The 15,106-nt window shown below is 39.3% G+C and overlaps 1 protein-coding gene across 4 annotated transcripts in view; it reads right to left on the reverse strand.

The window, feature by feature from the left end:
* LOC115866657 (uncharacterized) overlaps positions 1-15,106 on the reverse strand; it is a 439,762-nt gene that overhangs the window by 154,768 nt on the left and 269,888 nt on the right. For all 4 annotated transcript variants that reach the window (XM_060287720.1, XM_060287721.1, XM_060287723.1 and 1 more), the window contains exon 3: positions 5,600-5,683. In XM_060287720.1, coding sequence (XP_060143703.1) covers positions 5,600-5,683 — 84 coding nt within the window. The remainder of the gene's footprint in view (positions 1-5,599; positions 5,684-15,106) is intronic.

A 15,106-nucleotide genomic window follows, 5' to 3' on the forward strand; every position in this document is an offset into this window, starting at 1 on the left:
TTATTGTGTGTAAATTATAGCTCAAAAAACCTAATCACAAAATTTGCATATATCCTTTCACTCATCAATATCCGTTCTAGGAATCTATCCTCAGTTATATTCAAACCTGTCCACCCCTGATTTTAATAATAAAATTGGAACTAACCTGAAATCCACACATTGGATAATGAATAATAAATTATTGTATATCCAGCAAGATATTTCAAGAGATATTCCAAGAGAATTTTCTTAGCAGCTAGAAAAAGGTGAGGCATGAAAAAGTAGTTTCTTCTGGAAGGTGGCTGAGGGATAAAAGTTAAGAGGGACTTACATGTATGAATACCCTGTTGTAATTTTGAAAATTTCCACGTGCATGCATGACTTTTTCAAAAGATAAAGGGACCCTAAGTTGGTTTTAATCAAAATGAAATACAGACATTTTCAAACAAACAAACTCTCCTGAGATAATTTACGACCCACACACCTTCACTAATACTTAAATGCCTTCAAGTACTGTCTCATGCTTTGCTCACCACTGTATGGATGGAGAAATGGAGGCCCAGACACTGAAAAACTTTTTCAAAGGCACACAGCAATAGTGTAGCTCTGGGACTTGAAAATGCACACTCTTAGCTTTGCTACACTGTTTTTCAGGAAAGTTCAGGGAGGGTCTAGGTGTCCTTTGCAGAGCAGTGCTAACTGAAGTCCAGGTGAGCTAGCAGTTCCCTGAGAGGGAGTTTATAAAGGAGGAAGACAAAGAATCAAGAATAGAACCCTGGAGACATCCATACTTAGGAGAAGAAAGAGAAGGCTGACAAGAAAACAGAAGAGGAATGATTAGAAAGAACAATATAACAATGTGATCTATTGCTTAAAATGTTGGAAGAAAATACATTTGTGGGGAAAAAAAAATCACTTTGTTCTGTTACTTGAACTGTATTCTTCAGACCTCGCCCTGCTTTTTAAGGAAAAAGCATGTTCACCACACCCATGAGCACATGCATGTTGGAGCACGTTGGACCCAATACCATGTCTAGGATTCTGGCTTCTCTGTGCCCTACTATTCAACAGTTAGAAAGGTCCTGTCCTCTACTTGCATTTCAGCCAGAAATACAACTCCCCAGCACATGGGGACTTAATTTCCTTGGACAGTTTAGATTGGAGCTGTGAAGAAAGAAATGGTTTTAAACCATTGCTTCTTGTTTTGTTTCTCTGTTCAGTGGTGGGAAAGAAATAAAAATGATAGTACCTCCCTGCCCCACAAATAAAATGAAACCAGTAATACGTGTGCGGAAGGAAGCTGGAGCAGGGAAATCAGGAACAGCTGGGCCTAACACAGTGCAGTTACATATGTGTCCTTTTTGAAAGACAAATCAGAATGGCTCAAGAGAAGGCCGCAGAGACATACAAACTTCTAAAACTCTGGACTTGCCAGCTGCAGAAATGGACTGTGCTGGGAGAACTTAAGAGTCGCTTGAGAGTATTTAGTTCTCCAAGTGAGTAGCAAAAGTGTGCTAATGAGGTCTTTAACACCTGTACTCTAACCAGCAGCTGAGTCTAAGCAGAACCAGGCGGGGCAGCCAACAGCTTAGAGGTGGCCTTGGGGAACTCGGAAACAGAAAATCACTATTCCTGGTTAGTAGGATGCAGATGATATTTGCTTTCCTTTTTATGCTTTTTTTCTATTTTCCACATACACATCAAATCAGGAAACAAAATGTTATTTTGAAAAACAAAACATTGCATTCAGTTTATCTTTCCGAGTTATTCATTCCCTGGTCACTTGTTTTTGTCTCTGAGCATGTAATGGTTCATGCACTAGATGCAGCTCTGCTTCTGTCAGCTGTCACCTCCAGAAAGTCTTCATACAGGCAGCATCAGGTGGCTACTACAGAAGAGATGGGATGGGAAGAGAAAACATCCTTCCAGGATGTCTCTCCTTGGCATGCTTTGTCTTTGTTTTCTTTGCTTTGAGAACTGAAGAAGACTCCTTTTAAGTACCCTATGCCCCTTCTCACCCCAAAATACTCCCTGATGATTACTTGCCTCTCTTTCCCACTCATGTTTGACAGAACAAATAGTGATAACTAGAGAAATGGAACATGAAATATCAACTTATTAATCTGGGTAAGTGGCTGAAAACTAAAAAAGGCCAGACTTCAGGTAAACTGGATAGGAAAATGGGACTTAGAACCAAAGCAAATGAGAGTGAGGCTTTCCACCTTGAATCTAAATCTTGGATTCTGTACGGTGAGGTGTCCTACAGAGAGAGGGAGAGAGGAAACATGCCTGTGCCTATGGGGCAGACTTGGAGGCTAATGGCCCACCTAGGCACAGGTAGAACAGCAGGAGGGTGGCCCCTTTGCAGACCATGCCCTCTGCAAATGTGGTCTGATCACTTTCAAATTCTGATCAATCAGATTAGTGACTCCTGTAATGGCAAGTGTTAAGGAGGTCTCCAATGGCAAGGGTAGAGGCTGAGATCTTTTTCATGGGCTGCAGCTGGTAGCCTAGGGGTAAAGAGTGAGGAAAGTGATTTTCTTGCCTCCTTTTCTCCTCCTCCCAATAAAGACTGGAATCCATTTTAGAGCTCCCCATGACTGGATTCTTCAGCCCAATTTGTTACCATTTCTTCCTGAACCAAATCCTCATTTCAATAAAAATATGAATGATGCAAATCTTTATGAAGCTTCCATACTCCTTCAGCTCCAAATCTTGCTTCTATAGAAACCTGCTGTACACTGTGTTCTATCTGCCATTTTTCAAAAAATAGGAAAGTTATCTCATGGTAGGATTACATTTGGTAAGGGCTGTGCATGGTGAGTAAGACAAAAGCTTACAATTGAAATGGTCATTATTTGCTTTTTCTAAATTGAGTGTAATAGGTTACAATTCTTTGCCTTATTGGAATTTTAATCAAGACTCCCAGATGTTATGGTAAATTAATAGCTTATGATTAAGTTTCTATTGGCAATTAATGTCAGCTTTTAAATCAGTGTTTGTTATACTTCATATCACATTTACATTTATTAAGTAATCAAATATTTATGTTTATTGCACAATGTTCTTATGAACGCTCACAAGCATTCTCATTAATTATAAAGCATTGCTCTGGAAAATAGTTCTTGTTGTGAGAATCTTTAGATACATGTTTTCACAGTGTAAATTTGCAGTGCCTGTCTGGCCTAATGTTTGCACATTGTGTATACTAGAAAAGCAGGTGTGAAGGACATAGCGTTCCACATACTCTAATTGAACAAAGGTGGTTTTCACCCTCAGTTGAATTGGATTGATGAACTCACAGGAAACACTGATTAGTTGGAACTCGGGAAGTTTTTTTCTACTTATTCCTGGGGTTTGCTCCATGAAAATATTGTTTTGGAATGGGCGGGAAAACAAATTTATATAAAAATAATTGTCCTTTCTTTAACTGAAAGAACTAGGAAACTTCTTATTGCCTAATGTTAAAAAACATAAGAAAGCAAAAAGATGTTCTGTTTTTCTACAATGAACTAATTAATTTCAGCTGCGTTTTGAGATGGGCCATCAAGGCAATTATGATATTGAGATAATTTAAACAACAGCAAACCTTCTGTTGAGGAAAAAGTGAACTTGGGGTTTTCAGATGATCTCTGTGATGTAGATACTGCTTTAGGCTTAAAAACAAAAGTCTACTGTCATACCCCCAATATATGATCTTTCCCCTGTTCTAACTCTGAAGAAAGTGACACACAAAAGTAGAGTGTCCCACAGCAAATGAGTGACAGAACTCAGTTTAGTACGGGGTTCTTCATTCTCAGACTATGGCTCTCTTGCACTAGGCCAATGGTTTACAAATTCTTTGGAGCCACAGAAATCTTTCTTCAATGAAATCTCATCAGGAAGCCTAATATTTAAAACAGAGTAGAACTGCTTGATAATTCCAAGCCAATTTCAGTGTCTCCAACAATTTTCAAAGTTCTTGCCAGATTGCAATAATTTCCAAGAAAACTGATTTTTCCCTACTTCATCTCCAAGAAATGGAATTCAAAGGACTTCTGAAAACTTCTTCATTAAAGGTTTCATCACTGCTGATAGGCAGAGCCATTACCAGGCAGGTAAACACTCAGGCACCACATGCACTTCAGCAGAACCTGAAGATGGTAAGCTCACATTGATGCTAGTGAATGGAACAACTTCCACGCAGCTCCTATCATTAATATTCTACCTGGACATGTCCATGCATTTCTCCAGGTACTGGCCTTGCATTCTGGATCATGCAGAAAAATATCAAAAGGGAAGCCTAGCTGAATCACTAAGATTCCTGTCCCCCGATAAGATAATACACCCTTTCTCAGACTGTAAGAAAAGAAGAAACCCAATATATATGAGTGGCTACTGAGGGCAAGGCGTTTTTTGCTAGATGATTTTCATATCTCACTTGACCTTGTGAGATGTGTCATTTTGTTCTCATTTTACAAAGGAGGAAAACAAGACTCAGAGCAGCTTCATAACTTTCTCAGATAACTCTGCTGAGAGTTGGGATTTGGATCTGGGTGAATCAAGTTCCAAAGCCCATGTTCCTACCACCATCCCATCTCTGAGTCTCACTGCTGATGTCTCTCATAATGACCAGTAACAATAGGCTACTGGGCACAGATTTTGTGTTATTAGGTACCTTTTTTTTTATTATAAAAGCCAGATCTCCTCGGTTAGTAGACTACATGCATTTTGAGGAACAGTTTCTAGCATAGAGAAGAGGTTCCCTGGTCTAATTCCCTCTTTTATGATAATACTGCATGCCATTGTAATCTATATTTATGGTTACATGCTATACTATTTACCTACTTGAAAGACACTAATGGGCATCACTAACAATCAAGCTTTCAAAAACATCTCTTTCCATTCTGTTACAGGATGGTCTGTACTGTTAAGATCTATGGGTCTGTTAGCTTGAATTTTGTTTAGAAGAAACAGTTACTCAAATCGAGCACACAATTGCCACTCATGCAGAGAGATTCTTTGACAGGAGAGGAATACACACTTCTAAAGACACTCATTGACTTTGCTGTTCTTGAGGTTTCAAGACTATGTATGATCCTTTGCAAACATACCAGAGCTATAATTTCTGAATGCACTAATGATGAATCTCCCCTTACTGAGTAGCTCTTTCTGGAAGAGTTCCTGGAGGTATAATATCATTTGATTTCACAATATCAAGTGCAGTTGCCCATACCAAAAAAAAAGATAGAATTGTCTTTTTTCATTACTTGTAACTTTTTTTAATCCAATTTTTTTCTCTGTTCCCTCCTCTGTAAGTTAGTAATCTTAGGAGACAGGAAATTTGGGCAATTTCTTAGAGTATAATCATTTCTCGCCCCCAAGTTTTAAATTGCACTTGGCATTAAATGACAATAAAGCATTGGTATCAAATAATAAGCCTGGAGAATGTCTATACACATACACACACAGCACTTTGAATAAAAAAAGATAATTCCTCTTTTTCTGAAAGTGGAGTTTCTCTAGTTGGAAGAAAAAACCTGAATTTGCTCCCCTCAACCTTTTCTCCTCCTGTCTTAGTCACCTCAGGCTACTGTAACAAATTACCACACGGTTTAAACAATAAACATTTATTTCTTACAGTTCTGGAGGCTAGGAAGTCCAAGATCAAGGTGTCTGGTGAGAGCCCTTTTTCTGGTTTGCAAATACTTTCTTCTTGCTGTATCTGGTGGAGAGAAAGAGAGGACTCTGGTTTCTTCCTCTTCTTTTAAGGACACTAGTCCCATCATGGGGGCTCCACCCTCATGACCTCATCTTACCCTAATTACCTCCCAAAGGCCCCACCTCCAAGTGTCATCACGCTGGGGGTTAGAGCTTCAACACATAAATTGGGGGGAACACAAACATTCAATCCATATCTGCTCCCTTCTCCCTCCCCACTTTTCACCCATGCCTACAAGAGACTCTGCAAAGCCAAATTTAGAAGCCCCTGTTGTCCCCATTGACTCTTCTTTCTTGAGGACACTCCTTGGATAAGGAGGTAATTTCTCCTTTTCCATTTGTTCTAATTAACATATAACCTTGATGAATCAAAGTGGCAAGCCCCACACCAGGCTCCAGAATAGTTCCCATTCAAGGAACCTGAATTCTGTTAAGTCCCCCAGTGGTCAGGGGAGGAGAAAGAAGAAAAGTTTTAATAAGAAGAGATTTTTCATTTTTTTAAAGATCATTTTTTGTTGCTATAATATCTTATTTTTCCAGTAAGGAAAAAAAATAGTTCCATGAACATTTTTATTAAATTTAAAAATAATTTTCAATATTACAAAAGAATTTGTGCTCATTTAACTTGGGACCAATAAATTAAGGATATATCTTTGAATCAAACTTTGGGTTTTAAAAACTTGCAAAAGCCTAGTTATTCTGGGACACATAAAACAAGCTGCAGCTCTACACAGCCAGAGACTGCTAATTAGAAGGTCCTGTGATGTTTCAGAAAAGGGCTGTGCCTTTGAAGACCACTGGCAACAGAAAAAGGAAAAAAAAACAAACAAAACAAAAACAACTGGCTGGATCAGAATGATGAGCATCTACCTGCATGGGAGGATCTGACTCAAAAGCATAAGAGGGGTTTTTCCAAGTCCTGCAAGAGTTTTCCCCTCTGTCTTCCTCTCTGTAGCTCCATCCCTTAAGCAGGTCTGCCAGGACCTGGAGCTGTCCAAAGGGGAGGCTGTTCCTGACTTCTTGGACCTGGATGCTCAGAGGACAAATCCCTTCCAGGCCTCCAGTCCGTAGCCTTATAATGGCAGACTGCACCGGCAAATCTCAGGGGGGATGTTTATAACAAGCAAACTGTTACTAAAAAGAGTTAGAAGATACCAAAGTTTTTAGATGATAAACGTAAAAGCAGTAAGAGTACATCCCAAGTTGCCCCTCCAATGCTGCTTCTGTTGTTCACTGGCGCTCTAAGACGCTTTCCTGAGCAGGGGAGAAAGTGGTGGGGTTTCAGCCAGCACCTGCCGAGCGGCACTTCACTCCTGGTCTATTTTATTGATGCAGCAGCCTGCAGTCTGTGCCCATGGAAATAAATCATCACCCATCACAGGCGGTAGCAGAAGAAAAGATTGAGAACTCCCAGGTGATAAGACGCCCAGATGTCTGCGCTCTTTCCACACAGTGACTTTGCATCTCTGAGGTTTCTGCTCTGAGGCCTCTGCTTTCGGAGGCCACAAACACGTGTGGTAAGAAGCAGCTAAAACCCAAGGACACCTTACCCCTCAACCCCCAACACTTAATTCCCTGAGAGAATATTAGTGGAAGTGTAATAAGATTAAGCTGAGGTTCTAAAGGAAATTATAGGTGGCCACATTCCCAAATGGGAATTTACACACCAGTTTTGGGCAGCCTTTTTAATCTGTCCCTGACCTATTTTTTCTACTAAATACTCTTGTTATAGGAGTAGCTCACCTTATCTGAATAAAGAAATGATGGTATATTATTGCCCGTATAAAGAATAGCTACTTAAAGTTTCTTATCGCCACGCTTCTTGTAAAGTAAGTAATTCTATACTGCCTTCACCTTTCTATTTGTTTATAAATTTGGAATTTCATGCATTTCATTGGCTTAAAGCAGGGCATCTCTATATTATAAACCTGCTCGTGAAATCTACAGTTTATTGCACATTTTGTAAGAAATGAATATTTCCATGTCCTTTATCCAATGAGATGAGTGTGTCTTCATCTTAAATAAGCACAGAATCTAGGAAACGATGAGACTGAAGACTAGGGACCCAGACTCCTAGCCTGACCTTTGTTTTGTTGCAGAGGAGTGGCTGGGGGGAAAGTTCTCACGAGTGCAGCTTCAGAGAGTTTTGACACCTTCGGTGGTATGCCTGCAGCTCATGTGGAAATCCATCTACAGAATCGAATCCTGCTTTTACTCCACAAAGACGGCGCTCTCTCTGCACCAGAGCAGCTGTTTCCCTATGGTGGTCGTGGAAGCCTCCATAAACACACATGGAAGTCACTGATCAGAGGTTTGTCGTGCAGGGTGAAGCTAGCTCTCTCATGGCTGCTGAGCTCTGGGACCTACTCTGCGGGCAGGAAGATTGATCACGAGGTAGTTTATTTAGTCAGAGGATCATGGGTGAGTCAGGAGGCAAGGAAATTCAGAAACCAAAGTCAAAAATGACTGTGTATAGAAGAGGAAACCAGCTGCACCTGGCAGTCTGCTACCAAATCAGAAAGGGCTGTAATGGAAAACGGATGCGTTTATAGAAAATCCACCTCCCGGCCTCCACTGGCCAGAGCTGCTGCCCTCTTCACAAGGAGTCAACGTATTAAGTTTGGCAGCTCTTGTAGAGCTTGCCATGCCAGGGAGGTTATTAAAACTGAACTGAAATGGTTTCATAACTCAAACTGGAAACAAGAGTGAGGAAAATGCTAACACCAAAGTGACAGACCAGAACGAAATGGAGCTAGATTCGTACGCTCTCTGGCTCATGTTTCAGGAGGTTCCACGTGTTAAAATAGGCTGAAAAGTTAGCTAAATAAAACAAAGTGCCAAGCAAGACATTTAACACCCTTGAAAGGGGGCTTACCAGTGAGAGAATTCCGTGATTCACGATGTTGACTGAACTGTACTTTTGGGAGTCTGAAGACAAGAATAATTATAACTACATCCCCTAAAATGTCTGTCACATGTGAGGGATTTCTCCCTTCTCTCCAGTGCTCCTCATTGATTCGAAGGATCTCAAAGATATTTTCTGGTTCTCAAGGATAAACTGACCCCTGGTAGAGAGTACCAGAGACTGAAAAAGCAGATGAGTGATGTGTTTTACTGTCACATATTACAGTCTTCAAGAGTGCAGGCCAACTCCTTGTTGGAAAGACATACTAATTTCAGAGTTACACAATTTAAAATACTTGCTAAAATTTTAGAGGTTCTGATGCTAGCAAAGTAGTTCAGGAGAGCTACCAATAGGCTATACTATTTTTCCAGGTGGTTTTGTGTGTTTCCAAATAAAGCTACTACTGCAAAAATATCGGCTATCATCTCTGGGAGGCCCTCAGCTGAGAAGCAGAAAACAGCTTTCATCTTTGGAGCCAAAATGGATGTTTTCAGGCCCTTTGAAAAGGGTAGTCACAGGCTTCATCCATGAGAATACATGGTAAGACCAGGTCATGCCAATGCAGTTCAGGGGAGAGAAAGGGCTGGGTCTGCAAAACCAGTGCCCATGACCAAAAATGGTGGTAAGAATTTTAATGAAGAAGATCGGGAATGTCAGAGCAAACGGTCAAAACTAATGTTCCTTGTGGCTTCCTGGGACAATTCCATGACTATTTTTGTTCATTTCAAAAATAGGCATTTCTTTTTTTGTTTTTTGTTTTTGTGATACGCGGGCCTCTCACTGTTGTGGCCTCTCCCGTTGCGGAGCACAGGCTCCGGACGCGTAGGCTCAGCGGCCATGGCTCACGGGCCCAGCCGCTCCGCGGCATGTGGGATCTTCCCGGACCGGGGCACGAACCCGTGTCCCCTGCATCGGCAGGCGGACTCCCAACCACTGCGCCACCAGGGAAGCCTAAAAATAGGCATTTCTTATATTCACTTTCTTTTCCATAAATTTGTATTTGCCTCTCATTCAGCAGCATATCTTGGAGGCTCTACCTTCAAAATAGATCCAGATTCAAATATTTATCAACACAAGAACCCTATGGTGGTCAAGTATGATTATATCTCACCTGGATTATTGGAGTGGTCTCCTATCAGGTCCCCCTTTACCCACCCTTGCCTCCCTGTGGTCAGTTCTTAATGCAGCATCCAGAGTGATTCATAGACATAGAGGAGGTCTGTTTAAAAACTCACCAATGGGAGAGGATTTGGGGATGAGAGCAGAGCAGGAAGCACCAAAAATCTGTCTCCCCATCTAGACAACAGATGCACTGGCAGAATCTGTCTGATGTAACTATTTTGGAACTCTGGAGTCTGGCTTGCAACTTCCAGGGAAAGGTTTGAACAGTAAATTGTAATTAATTTTGGTCAGTTTCAGCTCAGACTACGGTAACAGCTACTTATCCTCTACCCCCAGCTGCATGGCAGGCAGCTGTGCATGTGTTCCTGGAGCAGCCTGCACACCGCTTGTAGGAGCCAGGGCAGGCAAAAACTACCCTGTCCACCAAATGTTAGGGATCTGTGCTTTGATAGATGATTGCTGCTTCTGATCACAGAGATGCAGACAAAGAGGAGAGCAACCATTGTTGTTGCACCTCCCTGCATCGTTGCAAGCCTCTTCCCTTATGGCTAAAGTAACTTACAGGGGTTTTAAAGAACTGGAACCCTTCCCCACCTCCTCATTTTTCTCTTTTTCCCCCTTTTGGGAGCCAGACATTAAGGCTAGGATGTTCAAAAACAATTGCATATATGGGGAAAATTAGAAAGTAAATGCACATGTCCAGGGAAAGGCATAGGCTCAGAAAAGACCTGAGATGATCTTAAGTTTATACCACGATGATCCTTGGCATAGAGACAGACTACAACAATTGAGAAACAAAACAAAACAAAACAAAACCCAGAAACCATAACAGAACTAGCAAACCCTGGGGGCAGGAGACAATATGATTTCCAGAGTTCCCATGTAATCAGATTCAAATGCCTAGTTTTCAACAAAAACTCAAAAGGCATACAAAAAATAAAGTATGATCCATTCAAGGAAAAAAAATAAGTCAACAGAAACTGTCCTTGAAACTGATGGCAGGTGTACTAGACAAAGACTTTAAATCAATCATCTTAAAGATATTCAAAGGATGAAAGGGAGACGTGGAGAAAGTCAAGAAAATGATGTGTGAACAAAATGGAAGATCAACAAAGAGGTAGAAAACCTAAAAAGAAACCAAAAAGAAAACTGGAGCTGAAAAGTACAATAAGTGAAATAAAAATTTCATTAGAAGGATTCAAAGGCAGATTTAATCAGGCAGAAGAAAAAATTGGTGAAGTTGAAGATAGGGCAAGGAAATTGTTGAGTCTGAGGAGCAGAAAGAAAAAGGAGTGAAAAACAGTGAACAGAGCCTAAGGGACCTAGGGAATACTATCATGTGGACCAAAACATGCATTGTGGGAGTCCCAGAAGAAGAGGAGAGAAGGTAAAGGACAGAGAGAATATTTGAAAAAACAATGGCTACAATCTTCCCAAATTTAACAAAAGACATGAATATAAACACTAAAGAAACTTAATGAACTCCAAGGAAGATGAACTTGAAGAAATCCACACCGAGACACACTATAATCAAATGGAGAGACTCTTGAAGGCAGCAAGAAAGAAGCAATTCATCACATACAAGTGATCCTCAAGAAGATAATCAGTAGATTTCTCATCAGAAACTTTGGAGGCCAGTAGGCAGTAGGCTGATATATTAAAAGTGCTCAAAGAAAAAAAGCTCTCAACCAAGAATGTTACATCCAACAAAACTGCCCTCCAAGAGCAGAGGAATTAACACATTCCCAAATAAACGAAAGCTGAGAAAGTTCATTACCACTACACCTGCCCTGAAGGAAATGCTCAAGGGAGTCCCGCAGGGTAAAATGAAAGGACACTAGAAAGGCTAGAAACTGTATGAAGAAATGTCTCTCAATAATGTAAATAATTGTAAACACATGGGTAATTATAAAAGCTGGTATTATTGTAACAATGGTGCATAAGTCCATTTTATGTTTTCTACATGATTTAAGAGACTAGGATATTTAAAAAAATGATTAGTCTAAAAGCTAATATTATTACACCCTTGGTTTGTAACCTCACACTTCATTCTCTACAAAATTTTAGACACCAATACATTTAAAAGAATTCTTATATTATATTTTGGGGCACACGTGTATAAAGATATAATTTTGTGACATCAACAACTGAAAGGAGTGAGGATAGAGTTCTAAAGGAGTAGGAGTTTTGTATGTTAAAAATTATTAAATGATTACTGTGTTAAAAACTATTATTAGATCAATGGAACAGGATAGAAAGCCCAGAGATAAACCCACGCACATATGGTCACCTTATCTTTGATAAAGGAGGCAGGAATGTACAGTGGAGAAAGGACAGCCTCTTCAATAAGTGGTGCTGGGAAAACTGGACAGGTACATGTAAAAGTATGAGATTAGATCACTCCTTAGCACCATACACAAAAATAAGCTCAAAATGGATTAAAGAACTAAATGTAAGGCCAGAAACTATCAAACTCTTAGAAGGAAAACATAGGCAGAACACTCTATGACATAAATCACAGCAAGAGCCTTTTTGACCCACCTCCTAGAGAAATGGAAATAAAAACAAAAATAAACAAATGGGACCTAATGAAACTTCAAAGCTTTTGCACAGCAAAGGAAACCATAAAAAAGATGAAAAGACAACCCTCAGAATGGGAGAAAATATTTGCAAATGAAGCAACTGACAAAGGATTAATCTCCAAAATTTACAAGCAGCTCATGCAGCTCAATATCAAAAAAACAAACAACCCAATCCAAAAATGGGCAGAAGACCTAAACAGACATTTCTCCAAAGAAGATATACGGAGTGCCAACAAACACATGAAAGAATGCTCAACACCATTAATCATTAGAGAAATGCAAATCAAAACTACAATGAGATACCATCTCACACCAGTCAGAATGGCCATCATCAAAAAATCTAGAAACAATAAATGCTGGAGAGGGTGTGGAGAAAAGGGAACACTCTTGCACTGCTGGTGGGAATGTGAATTGGTACAGCCACTACGGAGAACAGTATGGAGGTTCCTTAAAAAACTACAAATAGAACTACCATATGACCCAGCAATCCCACTACTGGGCATATACCCTGAGAAAACCATAATTCAAAAAGAGTCATGTACCAAAATGTTCATTGCAGCTCTATTTACAATAGCCCAGAGATGGAAACAACCTAAGTGTCCATCATCGGATGAATGGATAAAGAAGATGTGGCACATATATACAATGGAATATTACTCAGCCATAAAAAGAAACGAAATTGAGTTATTTGTAGTGAGGTGGATGGACCTAGAGTCTGTCATACAGAGTGAAGTAAGTCAGAAAGAGAAAGACAAATACCGTATGCTAACACATATATGTGTAATCTAAGAAAAAAAAAGTGTCATGAAGAACCTAGGGGTAAGACAGGAATAAAGACACAGACCTACTAGAGAATGGACTTGAGGATATGGGGAGGGGGAAGGGTAAGCTGTGACAAAGTGAGAGAGTGGCATGGACATATATACACTACCAAACGTAAAATAGATAGCTAGTGGGAAGAAGCCACATAGCATAGGGAGATCAACTCGGTGCTTTGTGACCGCCTGGAGGGGTGGGATAGGGAGGGTGGGAGGGAGGGAGATGCAAGAGGGAAGAAATATGGGAACAAAAGTATATGTATAACTGATTCACTTTGTTATAAAGCAGAAACTGACACAGCATTGTAAAACAATTATACTCCAATAAAGATGTAAAAAAAAAAAAGAACTATGATTGAAGTTAAGCTGGTATACATTTAAATTGGAGTGTTATAACTTTAGGATATTAAATGTAATACCCAAACTCAACAGAAGACAGCTATGACTATACACAAAAGGAAATAAGAAAGGAATTTAAATGTTTCACTATAAAAAAAAATCAGCTAAACAGAAAAGAAGACAGTAATGCAGAAAATGAGGAACAAAAAGCTAGAAGGCAAGCAGCAAAATGACAGAAGTAAGGCTCTCGTCAGTAATTACCTTACTTGGAAATAGATTAAAATCTCCAGTCAGAAAATAGAGATTGGCAGAATGGATAAAAACGTATGATCCAACTATAGTTTGTCTATAGGAGACTCACCTTAAATCCAAAGACAAAAATAGATTAAACTAGATTGAAAGTGAGAGGATAGAAAAAGATATTCCATGCAAATAGTAACCAAAAGAGAGCAGGAGTGGCTATACTAATGTCAGACAAAATAGACCTTAACCAAAAAAGTTTTCAAGAGACAAAAAAGGACATTTTATATTAATAAAAGTTTCAATACAGCAAGATATAACAATTATAAACATTTTTTCACCTAATAACAGATTAGCAAAATATATGAGGTAAAAACTGAAAGAATCAAAGGGAGAAATATCACTACAATAATAGTTGGAGACTTCAATACCCTACTCTCAATAATGGAGAGAAAAACCAGACAGAAGATAGTTAAGGGAAAAAGAGGACTTAACACAATAAACCAACTAGATCTAACGGACGTGTACAGAACACTCTACCCAACAACAGCATACCCATTCTTCCCAAGTGCACATGGGACATTTTCCAGGATAATCCATAGGCTAGGCCACACATTAATTCTCAACAGATTTAAAAAGACAGATATTTTACAAAGTATCTTCTTCGACCACAATGGGATGAAGCTTGAAATAAACAACAAGAGTAAAACTGGAAAGATCACAAATTTGTGGAAATTAAAAATGCATTTTAAAATACCAATGAATCAAAGAGGAAATTATGAGGCAATCAGCAAACACTTACAGGCAAATGAAAGAAAAACATACCAAAACTTATGGGGCACAGCAAAAGCAGTGTTAAGGGGGAAATTGTAAGCTTTATTTTAAAAACTTACATTAAAAACAAGAAAGGTCTCAAATCAACAACATAACTTTACAACTTAAGGAACCAGAATAAGAAGAACAAACTAAACCCAAAGCTAGCAGAAGAAGGGAAATGATAAAAATTAGAGCATAGATTAAAGAAGCAGAGAATAGAAAAACAATAGAGAAAATCAATGAATCTAAAAGTTGGTTCTCTGAAAATATCAACAAAAAATTGATAAAACCTTTAGCTAGATGGACTAAGAAAACAACAGAGAAGACTAAAAATCAGAAATGAAAGTGAGGACATTGCTACTGATTCTACAAAAATAAAAAGAGTAAAAGCGAGTACTATGAAGAACAAATTGGATAACCTAGATGAAATGGACAAATTCCTAGAAACACAAAACCAACCAAGACTAAACCACAAAGAAACAGAAAATCTGAATAGATCTATAACAAGTAAGGAGATTGAATCAGTCATCAAAAATCTTTCTACAAATAAAAGGCCAGGACCTGATGGCTTCACTAGTGAATTCTACCAAACATTTAAGGAAGAA

Source organism: Globicephala melas, chromosome 18 (genome assembly GCF_963455315.2).
Source record: "Globicephala melas chromosome 18, mGloMel1.2, whole genome shotgun sequence".
NCBI lineage: Eukaryota > Metazoa > Chordata > Mammalia > Artiodactyla > Delphinidae > Globicephala > Globicephala melas.